Raw genomic sequence first — 17,951 nt, 5'->3', positions numbered from 1 at the left:
GGGGAGGGGGAAGAAAGGGAGGGGCAGAGAAGAAGGAAGAGGAGAAGGAGGAGGAGAAGGAAAAGGAGGAGGAGGAGGAAGAAGAAGAGGAGGAGAAGGTGAAGAAGAGGAGGAGAAGGTAAAGAAGAAGAGAAGGACCAGCAGTGGAGAGTGGGAGACATTTAAGAGGGGAGAGTGAAAATTATGCTTCAAAATAACCCTGGGGAGAGGGTGCTACACCCTCAAAGGCGAAAACACCAACTCTTTACAACCTTGTCCCAACGAATACAGAGGAAAGTGTTTTTCAGATATGAAATCAGACTACTTTGCCTTGCATGCAGCCAACCCAGGTTTGATCCTGAGCACCACTGGGTACGTACACACACACACACACACACACACACACACACACACACACACACATAGTGAGCAGAGATGTGACCCTGTGGAAGAGAAGGCAGAAGGGATGACTTAGAGTACACTGGGTTACTCTGTCAACTTTTAGGCCTGATATTTTCCACAATTGCAAGATTTGCAATTTTACTTTACTTTTTAGTGTTTTGGAATGGGAAGATTTTTTAAATTTCAGCTATACCACAAGTTTTATCTTCTTCAATTCTGTCATGTTCCTCGATTGTCCTTTTAACATTTATAGGGTCTAGGACAGGGGTCTCAAACTCACGGCCTGAGGGCCATTTGTGGCCCTCGGTACAACATTTTATGGCCTGCAGTCAGCCTTCAAATATCGCAGTATTTGCGATTATTCGCTTACCGAATAATCACAATAAAAATCGCATTAGTAAGAAAAAAATCGCATTAAACATTCACATACCTTGAGCAGTTTCGTTCGGGGTATGCAAATGTTTAATGCTATTTTTTGTGATTTTTTTCTTACTAATGCGATTTTTTATTGCAAATATTCAGTAAGTGAAATCCCTTATGCAGCCCTGCTTCACCCCGACTTTGCCTCCTGCGGCCCCCAGGTAAATTGAGTTTGAGACCCTGGGTCTAGATTAATGCATAGAAGATGCGAAGAGCTTATCACTGAAAGCAAATGCTAAAAGCATGAATGACAGACATAGTTGTGGAAACAGAAGAGAAACACAGAAGAGGGGAGAAGAGTGCAGGCATGATGCTGGAAGGTCAGACAAGCATAGATTAGGATTGTTTATCTATCTATCTATCTATCTATCTATCTATCTATCTATCTATCTATCTATCTATCTAACTATCTATCTATCATCTGTCTGTCTGTCTGTCTGTCTATCTAAAACTCAAAGGTCCATGGTCAGAGGTGTGGCCCTGGCATGCAGGTGATTCTGGACCACCTGGTGCCCTGGTGTCTGCCACTTGATGTGGCCAAAACACCTTACACAGACACACAGACACACACACACACACATATCCAGGGCCAGGAAGATGCTTAACAGACTGGAGTTTGAGCACTCAGAAATCCCAGGTTTGATCCTAGAATTTCATGGGCCCCTTGACCCACCAGGTGTGATCCTTGAGAGCAGAGCCAGGAATAACCTCTGAGTACTGCTGAGTGTGGCCCAAAAACAAACAAACAAAATATTTTTTTAAGTTGAGGCCACCCTTTAAAATCTCCCCCGCTCCAAAAAAAAGTAAAAATCTTCCCCAAGAGAACGTCTAGATCTGGATGACTTTTTGGGTCACACCCGGCAGTGCTCAGGGGTTACTCCTGGCTATCTGCTCAGAAATAGTTCCTGACAGGCACGGGGGACCATATGGGATGCCGGGATTCGAACCAACCACCTTAGGTCCTGGGTCGGTTGCTTGCAAGGCAAACGCCGCTGTGCTGTCTCTCCGGCCCCCTGGATGACTTTTTTTTTTTTTTTTGGTTTTTGGGCCACACTCGGTGACGCTCAGGGGTTAATTCTAGCTATGAACTCAGAAATCGCTCCTGGCTTGGGGGACCATATGGAATGCCAGGGGATCAAACCATGATCTATCCTATGTTAGCACATGCAAGGCAACTTCCCTGTTGCTTGCGCTACTGCTCAGGCCTCTAGATGACATTCTTTTTTTTTTTTGGTTTTTGGGTCACACCCAGCATCGCTCAGGGGTTACTCCTGGCTCTACACTCAGAAATCGCTCCTGACAGGCTTGAGGGACCATATGGGATGCCAGGATTTGAACCACAGTCCTTCTGCATGCAAAGCAAATACCTTACTTCCACGCTATCTCTCCAGCCCTGTAGATGACATTCTTGATGAATTCTGTGAAGCATTTTTTTTTGGGAGGGTATCATACCCAGTGATGCTCAGGGGTTACTCCTGGCTATGCGCTCAGAAATGCGCTCCTGGCTTGGGGGACTATATGGGATGCTGGGGATCAAACTGAGGTTCATCCTCATGCGTGCAAGGCAAATGCCCTACTGCTGCGTTACCACTCTGGCCCTCTGTGAAGCATTTTAAGAGCAACGTGAGGCCATGCTTACATTGGTACTTGCAGTGATAAACATGACAGAGAATGTTTCCTGGCCACCCTCGAGCTGAGGAAGAGTCAGACCCCATGTCCTGACTGTGGGAGACAAGGATGGAAAGCCATGACAGAAGTGTGTTGTCACAGAGTGAGGCACCTCCAAGAAGCACTGGCCAACAGAAACCTGCATGATAAATGGAACATCACAATCCAGTGGGATTGATCAGAAATCTTTTAATGTCTGGAGGCACCTTCTTATGGGAATGCTGGGGATACTCAGTTCTCCAAACTCCAGTGGGGGGCTCAGCATGGACAGGACAGAGGGTGTGACCAGTGACACTGTCGGCATCGAAGGCAGATGGACCATCACTTGCCTGGATCTGGACTGTGGTGATTTGGGGGACAAGTAGGGAGAGACGAAGTGGGAGCTGGACCTCTGGAAACTGCCGTTTGGGATACATCTTGCTGGCTCTCCCACCGGGCCTGTGAGGAGGAGAGGGAGGTCACTCTAATGCAAATGACCCGTGGAACAGACGGGCACGTTCTGAAAGCCATTATGGTGCATCCCCACAGTCAGTGGAGCAGGTCACATCTGATGGTGAGCTCTGTTTTGCTCCACTTGCCTGCTGTTACTGTGGGGATGACAAATTTCCCCGAGAGGAACATCCCATGTTTAATCCCCACAGATACAGGAACACTTCATTCTCCTAGAACCTTCTTTTTTATTTCATTTTTAATTGTTTTGTTTTGTTTCTGGACCACACTCAGTAGTGCTCAGGGCTTACTCTTGGTTCTGAGCTCAGAAATCACTCTTGGCAGGGCTCTGAAGACCCGATGGAGTGTTGCTGGGGATGGAACCCAGGTCAGCTACGTGCAAGGCAAATTCCCTCTGCGCTGTACTATTTCTCTGACTCCAGAACCTTCCTTTTGAAACCTTCTTCCCTTCTGCTTCTGCTCACCTGCCCCTGACACTATTTTATTGCAGATTTTTGTCTGACACCATAAGTGAACGTTGCTTCTCTTCCCTCCTGCTCTGGATGTGTTCCCATCCAAGATGCTATAAGTAAATGAAGAGACAGTGGGAGCAATAGCTCCGTGGGGAGGACTTGCATGCTTGTTTGCCTTGCATGCTACTGGCCCTGTTTCAATCCCCAGCGTCCCATATGGTCCCAAGTCTGCCAGGAGTAACCCAAGTGCTGCTGGGTGTGGCCCAAAAAATAAGAACAGACAAACAAAAAAGATGCGGGAATGTCCAAACCATTCACTTTTTTTTTGTTTGTTTGTTTTTGGGTCACACCGGCAGCTCTCAGGGATTACTCCTGGCTCTACGTTCAGAAATCACTCCTGGCAGGCTTGGGGGACCATATGGGATGCCAAGATTTGAACCACCATCCTTCTGCATGCAAGGCAAACGCCCTACCTCCATGCTATATCTCCAGCCCCCACCATTCACTTTTTAATCACTATTAGTTGCATGATAGGGCATTCCTTGCACCAGGACAGATGGTGGTTCGAGTCCCAGCATCCCATGTGGTCCCCCGTGGTGGCCAGGATCGATTTCTGAGCACAGACCCAAGAGTAGCTCCTGAGTGTGACCCAAAAACCAAACAAAAACAAAAAAACAAATCCAGAAAACCAAAACAACAACAAAACGATTAAGTTGCAGACACATACCAGCTGAATAATCATAGCACTCTCTGCATAGTTGAGTTTGACTATCTGCCCAACTTATTTTGTCTGTGTCCCATTTCGGGGACTGGAGTGATAATACAGCAGGGAGGACATTTTGCCTTGCATGTTGCCAACCTGGGCTCCATCCCAGCACTTCATGTGGTCCCCAGGAATGAGCATCCCCCAGGAGTGATCCCCAAGCACAGAGCCAGAGGAAGCCCTGAGCATTGCCAGGTGTGGGCCCCACACCCCAGATTAGAAGATTTCACTGTATACTGTAGGCTCGATGGTAACCGGGACACAGACTCGGGGTTTCCACTTCTGAAACTTGAGATAAGGGGGCTGGAGCAATAGCATAAAGGGGAGGGGGGCAACAGGTAGCAGGATAGCAGATATCCCACTCATCAGGAAAACCCAAAGGAATGATTACCTCTCCCTGGGTCTCTGAGGACTGAGGGCAGGAAACCCCCAAAAGAAAAGGGAAAAAAATAAACACGAGTCTTTGAGCTTCCCAGACAACTTCTTCGGTGAGATTTTGGGAAGATGCAGTTATGGATAAAGCAACTGGAAACCCCTATAAGTCAGTACATTCCATAGGAGAAGCTTCCAGCTAGTTAGTGAGTAAAAACAAAAGTCACACTTTAATTCACTGCCCTTCCAAAAAGGTAATTTGTCCACTTGATCCCAAACCAAATAATGGGGGAAAGGGACACATGGGCAAGTTGGGGCTTTAGTCCCTTTGCCCACCCACCAGCCCAGGAGGCTTCAGTCTACCCTGGGGACCTCCACTCTCTCTGGGAGCCCACTGAAGCCTGTGGCAAGCCCTTGACAATGCAGACAAATGAGCTTACAGGTGCCCTGTTTCTCTGTGCCCCATTACATCTGGAGATGCTTCTACATCTACAACATTTATGGTTGACGGCCCTACAGGCAAACTACCCACTCATCTCCCTGCGTCAGACCAGGCCAGTGAGAAACACTGGGCTGAGGCTATTTCCCAGGGTTAGAAACACACAGCCAGCGGTGGAAGGCAGAAAGGGGGTGAATGAAACATTGACCCAGCACACCCCAGACCTTGTCAGCCTCTCTCCACTGGCAATCACAGCACTGCAAACACTGCAAACATTTCTCTAATAGAGTTTTATTTTGGCCATTGTTTCGGGGCCATACCTGGCAGTGCTCAGAGGTCAATGCTGGCTCTATGCTCTATGGAGTGAGCCCTGGTGATATTAGGGGATCTTATATGGTACCAGGGATTCAAACTAGAGTCAGAAGTATGTAAGGCAGGGGCTGGAGTAGTGGCACAGTGGTAGGGCATTTGCCTTGCACATGGTTGACCTAGGATGGACCTCGGTTCGATCCCCCAGCATACCATATGGTCTCCTAAGCCAGGAGTGGTTTTTGAGCACATAGCCAGGAGTAACTCCTGAGTGTCGCCGGGTGTGGCCCAAGAAGCAAAAATAATAATAATAATAATAATAATAATAATAATAATAATAATAATAATAAGCTTCAAACATCTACAAAAAATAGAACGTAGAATAATGAACAATAATAAAGTCGAATAGCAAACTCCACTGACTTTTTTTGGACGGGTCACACCCAGCAGTGCTCAGGGTTTACTCCTGACTCTATGCTCAGAAATCTGTCCTGGCAGGCTCAGGGGACCACATGGGATGCCAGGATTCGAACCACCATCCTTCTGCATGCAAGGCAAATGCCTTACCTCCATGCTATCTCACCGGCCCCAACTTTTTGATTACTGTTCTTTTTGTTTGTTTGTTTTGGGGCTACACCTGGTGACACTCAGGGATTACTCCTGGCTATGCACTCCAAAATCACTCCTGGATTGGGGGACCATATGGGATGCTGGGGCATCGAACCGTGGTCCATCCTAGGTTAGTGCATGCAAGGTAAACACCCTACCGCTTGCACCATCACTCTAGCCCGTTGCTGTTCGTTTTTTAATGGATGATCTTTTCCTTTTAAGTCTCTAACCTATTCCTTTCCCTGTTCTCTGGCACATCCCCTTTTTGTAGGGGGAGGTGACTGTTTATCTCCTCACAGACAAAGACTAAAAGAGACTCTGTAGCCTCCAGCCCCCAGGACCAACCAACCACCAAGATGATGCCTTGGTGTGGGACATCTATGGGACCGCTATGATCAATGATATCGTCAGGACATCAAGTTAGAACAAAGATAAAGAAATCCAACTCCCCATGTGTGTCTCTGCATGAGATGGCAAGAAACACTGACTGTTCAACCCAAGAATCCATCCCAGCTACAAAACATTTGTCCCCTATTTTCCTCACTTCTCCTAATAAACAATGTTGGTGCTTCGGACATTTCCCATGATGAGAGAAGCCCCAAGCTCGCCCGGCTTTAACTCTCACCTTGTAGCTGCCTAGACTGTAGGTGGGGATAAGGTCTTGTCGGCTCCCAGACAGCTGCAGAGGAGAGAGGGATAGGTTAGTCCTTTGGGAAGTGATGTGTGGGATAGAAGCATGAAATGATCAGGATCCAGACCAGAAAAGAGACCTACACCCCACGGAGCTGGGGGAGACCCCATCTGTAACCCGAATTCAAGCTCCACAATTTGAAGTGGGACGGTTCGTAGAAGAGCAGATACTGTGAACAGAGCAACAACTGTGGGTTGGGAGGGGGGCAGGAGAGGGAAGAAGCCTGTGTCCAGGCCCCGTTCTTGGACCCCAGGATGCCTCCAATCTTTCTGCATGGGTTCTGGCTGTTGGTGGAAGCCATGGGTCCTGGATGCTAAATCTGCATCTAACTACACCTGAGTGTGCACAATTTGATATTTATTGAAAGGCGTCACACAGCAAACAGAGATGCCAGGAGCACCCACTGTTACCCTACAAACAAATGCTCAGGCCCAGGGAAGCAGAAAAGCTCAAAGACCTGGAATTTCTCAGCAGCGCCTGGAGACCAGGATCCAAAAAGAAGATAAAGCAGAGACAACTTCTTTGTGAACATACTTTCTCTGCACATAAGCTATGACTTTTCTCTAAAAAGAAAAATTCAGGGGCCGGCGAGGTGGCGCTAGAGGTAAGGTGTCTGCCTTGCAAGCGCTAGCCAAGGAACGGACCGCGGTTCGATCCCCCACAGTCCCATATGGTCCCTACCAAGCCAGGGGCGATTTCTGAGCACTTAGCCAGAAGTAACCCCTGAGCATCAAACAGGTGTGGCCCAAAAAAAAACAAAAAACAAAAAATCCGGCAAACTCAACATGCTGTTCCAACACAAACTTAATTTACTTAAGTTTTAAAAAAACTTAATTTACTTTCTCACTCAGTCAGACCTGCCTGGCCTGTGAGCTCAGCTTCTCGCTCTACATGACTCAGCTCTGTCTGTACTGCTCTGGCTGGCCCGTGCCCATGGCTCTGAGGACCCAGCGCTCTCTGCTGACCTGACCTGTCTGTGGTCAGTGCTGCTGAGGAATCGGGTGGGAGGAGAGATGCTTCTGTGGAGACTTGCCCAACAGTGTGGAACAGTGGGCAGGCACTTGAACAGATCCAAGCAGGGAAGCAGGTGTAGGGGCCTGAGGCTGGGTGGAGGGGCGCAGGGTCGGGTACTCACTCGGTTCACGCTGGGTGAGCTGATGCTTCTCCGACCCAACTTCCCCTTTCCCGTCAACTGCTCCTTCACAGCCACCTCCTGGCTCAGCAAGCACACAAGGAGGAACTGTTAGTCCCTCTCTGGGGCATCTCACATCCCCACACCCCTGGACCTGGCAGTAGAGACCTGAGTGATTCCACTGCTCTAGATTATTCTACTCATTCTTTTTCTCAGGGGGCAGTGGCCTAGAGGAGCCCCAGGGAGCCCTGGGGGCCAGGGTGTGAAAATTAGACCCATTCAGCTTTTTTTCTTCTTTGTTTTTGAGCCACACCTGGCAGTGCTCAGGGGTTTCTTCTGGCTCTGTGCTCAGAAATTGCTCCTGGCAGGCTTAGGGGACCTTTTGGGATGCTGGAGATTGAACCCAGGTTGGCTGCTTAAAAGGTAAATGCCCTACCCACTGTGCTATGGCTCCTGCCTCAGCTTTCTATTTTTATTGTCTTTGGTTTTCAAATGAGGCTTAGTTCTGCGTGTACCCCTGTTCTTCCTTCCAGAGGCTGAGCTGAACTGAGGGCTTGATCCATCTCATCACAGTAGGTTCCCGTCAATGGGTTGTGCTGCATGTAGATTTGGAGCAATCATACTACCTCCCATATCAAGGAATTTTGAAAATGACACTAGCCAGCAAGAGTAAATAGTAATAGAGGCAGGCAGGGAAGAGAATGGGAGGGGAAACTGAGGGACCTTGGTGGTGGGAAATGTGCCCCGCAGAAGGGTATTGGACATTGTAAGACTGACACGGTCAATCAGGTACCACTTTGGAACTGTGGGTTTCACAGTGATTCAGTTAAAGATTTTTTAAATTTTTTTAAAAAAGAGACTGACTTTTTAAAAAAGAGACATTTCTGCCCTGCTGACATTGGAAATACTGAGATTTGGAATCAGGAGAGATAGCACAGCAGGTTATACATTTACTTTGCATGTGGCTGACCCAGGTTTGATCCCTAGCATTCCCTATGGTCCCCTGAGCACTGCCGGGAGTTACCCCCTGAGCATTGCTGAATGTGGCCCTCCCCCCCAAAATAAAAGAAAATACCGAGATGCTATGAAGTGTTGAGAAGAATTCTCCTAACACAGACTGAACAGGACATCACTTACAGCTACATGCTCAAACATGCCTCCCCACCAGGACATGGCAGGCCAGACCCCCAGGGTCCCTTCCCCAGCTCAGGCCAACCTGGCGCAACCGGTCCAGTGTGAGGAGGTTCTCCACAGCCAGCACGCTCCGTAGGTACTTCTCGATGTAGGCCTCCGAGTCTGCGGAGCCTGTGTTGCTGACGCTGGCGGCCATGCGGGCCAGCCTTTCCCGCTCTTCTACACCCTGGGCATCCTGGGGAGAGAAAAGGTGCAGGTGAGAGCTGGGCCGGTGGCTTGAGAGAACAGGACACAAGCTTCCCGAAGGACATGCTTGGAAAGAAGTAAATAAAATACAGTCCAATGTGACAATTTCAAGCCAGCTGGTGGGACTGGAAGCGGCGCATTTCCCTCCAGAAATCATGGAATAAATGAGGACAGGCTAATGCAACCTGACCCTTATCTCTAAAGGCTTGGAGTTAAAAGAACAGGGCAGAGTAACAAAGCAATTTTTTGTTTGTTTTGTGGCTTTGGGGCCAGTGCTGGCGATGCGCTTAGGGCACCATATAGAATACCAGGGATCGAATGTGGATCAGCTGTAGGCTAGGCAAACATGCTCTGCACTGTGCTATGGCTCTGGCCCAAACAAACAAATTTATGTCTTTTCAGGACAGGTCAGAAGAAATAGGAGCACACACTGGGGTCACATCACAGCCCCAAGACATAGGGAGATGAGTCTTGAGAAGCAAGAGAGAGGAATGAGGAAGAGGAGGGGCAGACTCTGGGGTCCATTAGCCACAGAAGGCATGCAAACACTGGCACAGAGGCTGAAAACAGGGGCAGCCTGATCTGTACCCTCAACTCAGCTGGGGTGAGGACTAGAAGCAGAGCAAGGCTGAGGGGTAAATCCCCACTCTACCTGCAGGGGGCGTCCTGCCTGCTCCGCTGACTAGACAGAGTGTAGCAAAGCACCCTTTCCTCTGGGCACTTCCCTATTTGCCACAAACTCAGCACCTAAGCAATTCTCCTTCCCCCTTCTCAGGGAAAGTTAGGTGCTTTATTTATAAATTTGTTATCTGATTGTCAGAAAGGAAAAAAATAACCTAGATTCATATGTCAATGTATCTTTTTGTTTTATTTTTTGTTGTTGGGTCACACCCAGTAGCACACTCAGGGTTACTCCTGGCAGGCAGGTACAGGGAGAGACACCATATGGGATTGCCTGGATTCAACCCACCAACCACTGGCTGCATGCAAGGCAATGACCTACTGCTGTGCTATCTCTCCATCCCCCACCACTGTATCTTAAAGGGCTGCCTATCAGGGGGAAAGTGTTATTATATATGTGTGTGTGATATATATATTGCAGAGAAAACAACTCAACCACATAATTTGGGATTTTATTAATGACAAGACACCTCAAACATATTTTAGAATGTTAAATAATTCTTTTTTTTTTTTTTTTCGTTTTTCGGGCCACATTCGTTTGATGCTCAGGGGTTACTCCTGGCTAAGCGCTCAGAAATTGCCCCTGGCTTGGGGGGACCGCTTGGGGGGATCGAACTGCGGTCCTTCCTTGGCTAGCGCTTGCAAGTCAGAGGTCTCAAACTCGTGGCCCTCCGTACAACATTTTGTGGCCCTGCCCTAGAGTAATCTTTTTTTGTTTTGTTTTGTTTTAGTTGTTTGGATCACACCCCCCAATGTTCAAGGCTTACTACTGACTTTGCACTCAAGGATCACCCTGACTTTTCCTCTTGCGGCCCCCTGGTACATTGAGTTTGAGACACCTTACCTCTAGCGCCATCTCGCTGGCCCCATTAAATAATTCTTAAAGCAGATATAATACAGAAGAATTTGGAAGATGGTCAAAGTTCATAAAGTTACTGTCTCTTAGGGTAATTAATAAGATTGGGAGGAAAGGGGCTGGAGAGATAGCGTGGAGGTAAGGTATTTGCCTTGTATGCAGAACGACAGTGGTTCAAATCCTGGCATCCCATATGGTCCCCTGAGCCTGCTAGGAGCGATTTCTGAGTGTAGAGCCAGGAGTAACCCCTAAGCGCTGCTAGAATGTGACCCAAAAAACAAACAAACAAACAAACAAACAAACAAAAGATTTGGAGGAAAAAAAATTCCTTAATTTCCTGGATGAAAAAATGAGGAGAGTCACTTAATTAGCTGACGAGTGGCGACCAGAACTCGGGCATCTAGACTCTGGTAGCCTGTTCTACACACTGCCTGGCAAAGCACACTTTGCAATGTCTGAAGGAACATACACAGGCCTGTCTTACTTAGCAAGAGGGGAAAAGTGAGTTTTTCTGGTGTTGTGTCTTGGGGCAGAGAGGACACATGCCAGGAACAGAGCCAGGGTGGGAGCAGGCAAGGTTTGCGACCTTAACATTTGCGCTAGCCCAAGCCCAGCAAAGTGAGTGTTGATGGACAGATCCATGCTCCCACACTAAGATATGGAACTTTTCCATCTGGGGTCAGAGCGATAGCTCAGAGGCGAGAGCACTGATCTTGAAAGTGGCCCACCTAAGTTCCATCCCTGGCATCCCGTAGGGTCCCCCGAGCCTGCCAGGAGTGACCCCTGAGTACAGAGTCAGGAATAAGTTCTAAGCATCACCAAGTGTGGCTTCAAAACCAAAATTAGGAAACAGGAGTCATAGGACAGTGCTTGTCTCGCATGCAGCCAACCTGGGTTCAATCCCCAGCTTCCCAGATGGTCCCCCCAGTAACATCAGGTATCATTCTTGAGTGCAGAGCTAGAAGTAATTCCTGAGCATCGCTGGGTATGGTCCAAAAACAATCCCCCAAAGAAAGATCCCCAAAACCCCCCACAACAACCCTCAAATCAAAAACTAGTTCAAGTTTCTCCCTTTTTTTTCCTTTATGAGAACAGTCAACAGAACACAAATGTCCAGTGATAATTTTTTTTGGGGGGGTCACACCCGGCGGTGCTCAGGGGTTACTCCTGGCTGTCTGCTCAGAAATAGCTCCTGGCAGGCACAGGGGACCATATGGGACACCGGGATTCGAACCAACCACCTTTGGTCCTGGATCGGCTGCTTGCAAGGCAAATGCCACTGTGCTATCTCTCTGGGCCCTGTCCAGTGATTATTAACAGGAAGCCCATTTACAGGAGGCTTTTCTTTGACTCAAATCCTCCACTTCCCTTTGAATGTCTGTGCCTGCAGAACAAAAGCCCTTTTCGAGACAAGAAGAGTAAAAGCAAGTACAGGAGAAGCAGAAAAGGGACTCTGGGGACCAGAACCATAGCACCTCCTATGGCAAGAGAGGGTGCTTGCCTTGAATGTGGCCAACCCAGGTTCAATCCCCAGCATCCCATAAGGTTCTCTAAGCCTGCCAGGAGTGATTCATGAATGCAGAGCCAGGAGTAACCCCTGAGCACTACCAGGGCCCCCAAACCAAAATTTTTTATATAAATAAATAAAAGGACTCTGAAGACAGTATTCCTGAGATTCAATGTTTTCTACTTCCTCCATGAATAAAGAGGAATTGATGTGCTTTTGCCAAGAAAACTTTTCTTTCGTTGTTTTGTGTTTTTCTCTTCCTTTTTGTTTTTGGGACACACCTGGCATTGCACAGGGGTTACTCCTGGCTCTGCACTCAGAAATCACTCCTGGTAGGTTGGGATGCCAAGGATCAAATCCAGTTGGCCGTGTTCAAGACAAATGCCTTCCCTGCTGTACTATCGCTCTGGTCCCCCAAAACTCTTTTTTTTTTTTTTTTTTGGTTTTTGGGTCACACCCGGCAGCACTCAGGGGTTACTCTTGGCTCTACGCTCAGAAATCAGTCCCTGGCAGGCTTGTGGGACTATATGAGATGCTGGAATTCGAACCACCGACCTTCTACATGCAAGGCAAACCCCCCAAAACCCCCAAAGTTAAATCAGAACCTTCAAATCACTGGCACCTTTTACTGTGAACTGAGTTAGGATGAGGAAGTGCAGCTATACAATTTCTCTAAACATGTTTTCTCTAGAATACATGTTTCTTGGATTCAGTGGACTTAGATGGTCTTAGCACTTTCCACCTGTTTATTTTAAGCAAATTTGAAAGTCATATGATCCTTTACCTCTGGAATATTGGAGACAATTTCAAAAGTCACTCCACAGCCAGGAATGGAACTTCGATGAGACATCTTTTTTAGGAGACTCTGGGCAAAACCCTGGAGAAAAACAGAAAAATGATTTTCCACCTCCCTAAAACAAGTTTATGGTAATAGGAAAAAAATGCATTCGCTCTGACCCAAAAGAATCAGGACCTATTTCCAGTGTCATCGAGCTGAAAGCCACATCCTGAAAATCCCTATTCCCCCTCCCATGTGCAGTGCACAAAACCAGTGTGCGGGTGACCACTGTGTGACAGGACCCGGCACCCCTGAGAGTAGCCAGCACAGAGCCTGAGGATGGTACGTGACTCATGGCCGGGGTTCTCCACTGCAGAAAGGTCCACCAATCCGAGCAGGAGTCTCTATGCCCTCTGGTGACCTTAGTGGCTGGACCTTAGTCCAGTGACGGGGACGTTAGTGGCTCTCAGACACTTGTTCTTTTCTTTTCTTTTTTTTTCCTTTTCAGCAGCACAATAGACATCTCGTACCATGAATATTGACAAGTTCAGGCATTAACTTCTCGACCGAAGCCGGATCATTCCAGAGGATGATTTAAGAGTGCCTGGTCATTGTTTATGCTGACTGCGCTCTTTGCACAGTGAAGAACCAAACTGTTAGATTAATGCCTAGATGACTCATTTGAATCATTCTGCAGAGGTTGAAGGGAGCAGAGATGAGGGCAGAATACAATTGGCGCATAAAGATAAGGAGGGTGGCTATTAATCTTGCAGGAAATCTTTTCTCCATGCAGAGGGTATGTCCAACGTGTGCAAAGCTCACCCCAAAGAACACAGAGAAATCACCTTGCCTAATCTTAGGATTCCATGACTCCAGCTGCCTCAAAACATGAGTTCGCCATTCAATGGTTTCCAGCTTGGTTGGAAAGAGCTTTTAACCTCTCCAGTCCCAAAGGTCATTTTCTGGATCCCTCTGAACTCTCCCCTTGCACTGAGGTCCCTGAGGCAGCAGTGGTGACTCTGGTCATGAGGTGCAGGAGGGACACCACTCGTGGGTTTATGTTCTAGTTGTGCAACTGTCACTTTGACAATCTTGGAGTCATAAGGCTGTAAGCATGAACTCCCGAGAAGTGGGAGGGGAAACTGGGCCTTGCTAAAATACCATCAAACCCCTCCAACCACGGGGGCAAGTGCAGCCACTGCTTGCGCTTGATTATGAATAAAAACCCGAATTCAATGCTGGGGGAATGTGGGTGACCCACGATGCCTCCTTACTTTCAGGGCTTTCTGGGGATCTAGGCTGGACTGACAATACAGAAATCCCAGAGGCTAAACCCAGAGGTTGGGCCAGGAACCTCGAGCTCTGACAAGGCCAGAAACTCTCCCAAGGTACCTCCCTAAGGCCCCTATGCCCTGAGAAGGGGGCTGGGAAGGAGTGAGCACGAGCTCCAATCCAGCTTGATTGAAGCCGGATTGCCCGGCCACAGAGCCACAATCCCAGCAGCATTAGCGCCAGTCTCATCCTCAAGACTGATATCGCTGTGACATTTAGAACTAAAGATTAATTTTTAGGGGTGGAGATTACATCGCGGGCCCTGTCAGCCAGGGCTGTGCTCTTTCACAAGGACAAGATTTATTTCTCTCCATCCTGGTGCTCGTTGGTAATACTGAGGAGGCCCCTGAAAAAAATTATTGGAACCGCTTGAAGAGAAGGCTGAGGCTCCCCGACCCCCAAAGCCAACACCAGTAACAGCTCAGCACTTCCCAAGCTCTTCCTCGCCCCTCCTCCTCATGCCAAGTCCTCCCTGCAGAGGCCCAAGTGAGCCCTCTGTTCCTCTTCCCTGCCCCTGCTGACACCATATGAGGGTGTCCTTCTGGTAGCTACATTAGCTGTACATGGCTCACAAAGGCCCCATGTAGAATGGGCCCATCTTTGGGAGATGTGGGGATGTGTCCTTCACTTCGGAACCTGACGAATCGCTCTCCAAACCCATGAAGAGAAGAACAGAGAGACTTGTAGTAGGAGTGGTGGCAGGGGTGGTAGTGGTGGTGGTTAAGCAGAAACCCTGCAGCCAATTCTATGTGTGTCTCATCTACAGAAAACTCAGACCAGCAGGTACCAGTACCAGGGCTCCTCCATCTGGAATAGCTCTGCAGCACTCTGAAAACAGCCAGGCTAGAGCATGTGCTCAGGGACCTTCAACATCTCAGGGTTGGGGAAAGGGAGTGACCATCTCCCTTCTCATGTGGGACAGAGAAACCATTAAGGTACCTGGTGACCTCTGGCCAAGCTTCCACACAGGAGGGATGGGATGGGGGGCAGTGTAGCCAAAGAGGTCTGAAATTGCTCCCCTTGAAGAAATCCAACTTCGTTAGCCCAAGTCACTTGAATTTAAGATAATACCAGCTCAGAGCAAAGACAAGGGTGCAGCGATTGGAGTGGTGAGGGCGACTATAGGCTAGAAACACAAGACTACAAGACAGGCAGCCAGAGCCCCGCAGATCGAAGTCTCACCTGCCGGCCATGCACGTGGACGCAGACACGCTTGCGCAAAACTAGCTGCATGTTGGCTGGGTGGCTGAGTTGCACCGTGACACGCACGATCAAGAACACGCGCTCGCTGGCTGCAGTGCCTCTGCTGAGCTGTGGGCAGCCATGTACCGCAGAGTCCCACGAAGCTTCCACCTTGGCCTGTGGGCGAGCAGAGGGCCTGGTCTTCCCCCAGCCAGAACCTAATAGCCTTCAGACACCCTTTATGCTTCTACCATGGTCCCTCTCCCTGAGGCTTTGGGGAGCAGGTATGGTACCTCCCCATTACCAAATGGGAGGAATAGGGCAGCCTTGGCTGGTGCTTTCATTGTTTTCTTTATTTTATTATTTATTATTTATTTATTTTGGGGCCACACCCAGAGGTGCTCAGGGTTCCCTCCTGGCTCTGCATTCAAGTGCTCAGGGGACCCTATGGGATGCCAGGTATTTACCCCAGGGATTGATTGAACTTGCACAGTCTGAAGTGTGCAAGATAAGTATATTATTCCTGCTGTATTATCTCTCTAGTCCCTGACTTCTTCTTTTCTTTTCTTTTCTTTCCTTTCCCTTTCTTTTTTTTTTCTTTCGGTTTTTGGGCCACACCCGGCTGTCTGCTCAGAAATAGCTCCTGGCAGGCACGGGGGACCATATGGGACACCGGGATTCGAACCAACCACCTTTGGTCCTGAATCGGCTGCTTGCAAGGCAAACGCCGCTGTGCTATCTCTCCGGGCCCCTTTCCCTTTCTTTTTAATTATTTATTTATTTATTTATTTATTTATTTATTTATTTATTTATTTATTTTTTTGGTTTTTGGTTTTTGAGTTTTTGGGTCACACCCGGCAGCGCTCAGGGGTTACTCCTGGCGCCATGCTCAGAAATCACTCCTGGCAGGCTCAGGGGACCATATGGGATGCTGGTATTTGAACCACCACCTTCTGCATGCAAGGCAAACACCTTACATCCATGCTATATCTCCGCCCCCCCCCCTTTTTTTTTTTAATTTGGAAAAATCGTTAAACAGAAAAACGGCAAAGTCAGTACAATAGATGTCTCTCTATCTCTCTCTCTCTCTCTCATCTACATTCATCAACTGTGGACATTTTGTCACTTTTCCTGCCTTGCTCACAACATGGACAGAATTAATTTTCTTGCTGAGCCAATCGTGAGGAAGCAACAGTAGAAGCTCTGCCTTCTCCACAGCTTCAGCCAGGGGCCATCCTGGGTGGAGACAACACCCCACAGTTCCACAGGACAGGAAATGCCCCGTCAGCCTGAGGTCCCAAATTTTTGACTCCACTCCCCATAGCCCAGCACCTAGCACCTGATCACAGAGCACACTGGGCTGTCATGCCAGGCCCTTTGATTTCCTCAGGGGCCAGGCTTCTGAACTTCTCTGACCTGCTGCGCAGAACAGGTCTCCATCAAATCTGCCTGCTTCCTCTTCCCTCAGTCTGCAGCACAACCAGAAGTAACCCAGGTGAAGGTGTATCACAGCAAACCTAGCCACCAGCCTCAGAGTCAAAGTCAAAATTCCCCTATGCACCCAACAGCAAACCTTGGCCATGATCATGTTCTTTCTTTCAGTCCCTCTTCAAAAGACCCTTCAAGACAGATGCCTCTGTCAAGTGCCCGTGAGAAGAGACATGCCCAAGTGATGAGGAGGGTCAAAGTTCAAGTCCCATCCTGCCCTGAGTCCTCTCAGTCCTTCCCAGTAAAGGTTCATGAGATGTGTGAGCACTGAGCCAGTAGCCTCAAGGCCAGTTTGAAGGTTCTGGGAGAGGCTGGACCCAGCTGTACTCACCTCTCCATCAACATCCTTCACAATCTGCAGCTCAAAGAACTCCTCCTCCTCCTCCCCTGCTAGGGTTGCGTCCCAGCCTCCGGCCTCAGGGTCATCGAGGTTATCTTGGGAGCTGAAATCATCAGCTGGACAGAGAAGGAGTATTTAGGACAGAGATGGTAGAAAGGACTGCCTTGGTGGCTCAGTGACCCTATACAAGGCATGGCCTTCCTCAAGAAAGACAGCAGTTTCATTGGCGTTGGGCCCTAACAACTGACCTGCTTCAATTGGGGACTGTTAACTGTTCACCAAAAAAGGAGAGAAGGAAGGGTCTCAGAAATGAGCAGCTCTGAACCCACACCAGGTTAGCCCACAAATGCCAGTGACGAGATCCTAACCTAACCCTACTATCTGCTCAGCTCATTGGGAAGCAGAAGCCATCAGCCAACAAGGCAGCAGGACGGGCTTCTTTGCCAGAGACTCAGCATTAACTCTTCCAGGGCAGAGGCTAGGAGGAAACGGGGAGGAAAGATGCCACATGGCTTGGGATGTCCATATTAGCACGACTTCTGGAGTCCTGTGAGCATTCTTACCCTCCTGCACACACAAGTGCACACACATATGTACGTGCACACACACACAATGTGCATGCATGTGTGCACACGAGCACATATACACAAGCACATGTGGGTATACACACAAGCATACACAAATGTACACATGTGCACACATGCACGCACACACACACCCT

At 48.5% G+C, this 17,951-nt stretch overlaps 1 protein-coding gene across 1 annotated transcript in view; it reads right to left on the bottom strand.

Annotated features, from left to right (window-relative positions):
- Positions 1-17,951, bottom strand: part of KIF13B (kinesin family member 13B) — a 156,290-nt gene that overhangs the window by 19,683 nt on the left and 118,656 nt on the right. Inside the window, 7 exon segments of the mRNA XM_049771160.1 lie at positions 2,799-2,907; positions 6,489-6,542; positions 7,690-7,767; positions 8,903-9,055; positions 12,895-12,987; positions 15,403-15,579; positions 17,222-17,346. Of these exon segments, the coding sequence (XP_049627117.1) occupies positions 2,799-2,907; positions 6,489-6,542; positions 7,690-7,767; positions 8,903-9,055; positions 12,895-12,987; positions 15,403-15,579; positions 17,222-17,346 (789 nt within the window).

This window comes from Suncus etruscus, chromosome 4 (genome assembly GCF_024139225.1).
Source record: "Suncus etruscus isolate mSunEtr1 chromosome 4, mSunEtr1.pri.cur, whole genome shotgun sequence".
Taxonomy (NCBI): Eukaryota; Metazoa; Chordata; class Mammalia; order Eulipotyphla; family Soricidae; genus Suncus; species Suncus etruscus.
This window is presented reverse-complemented; position numbering and strand designations above follow the sequence as displayed.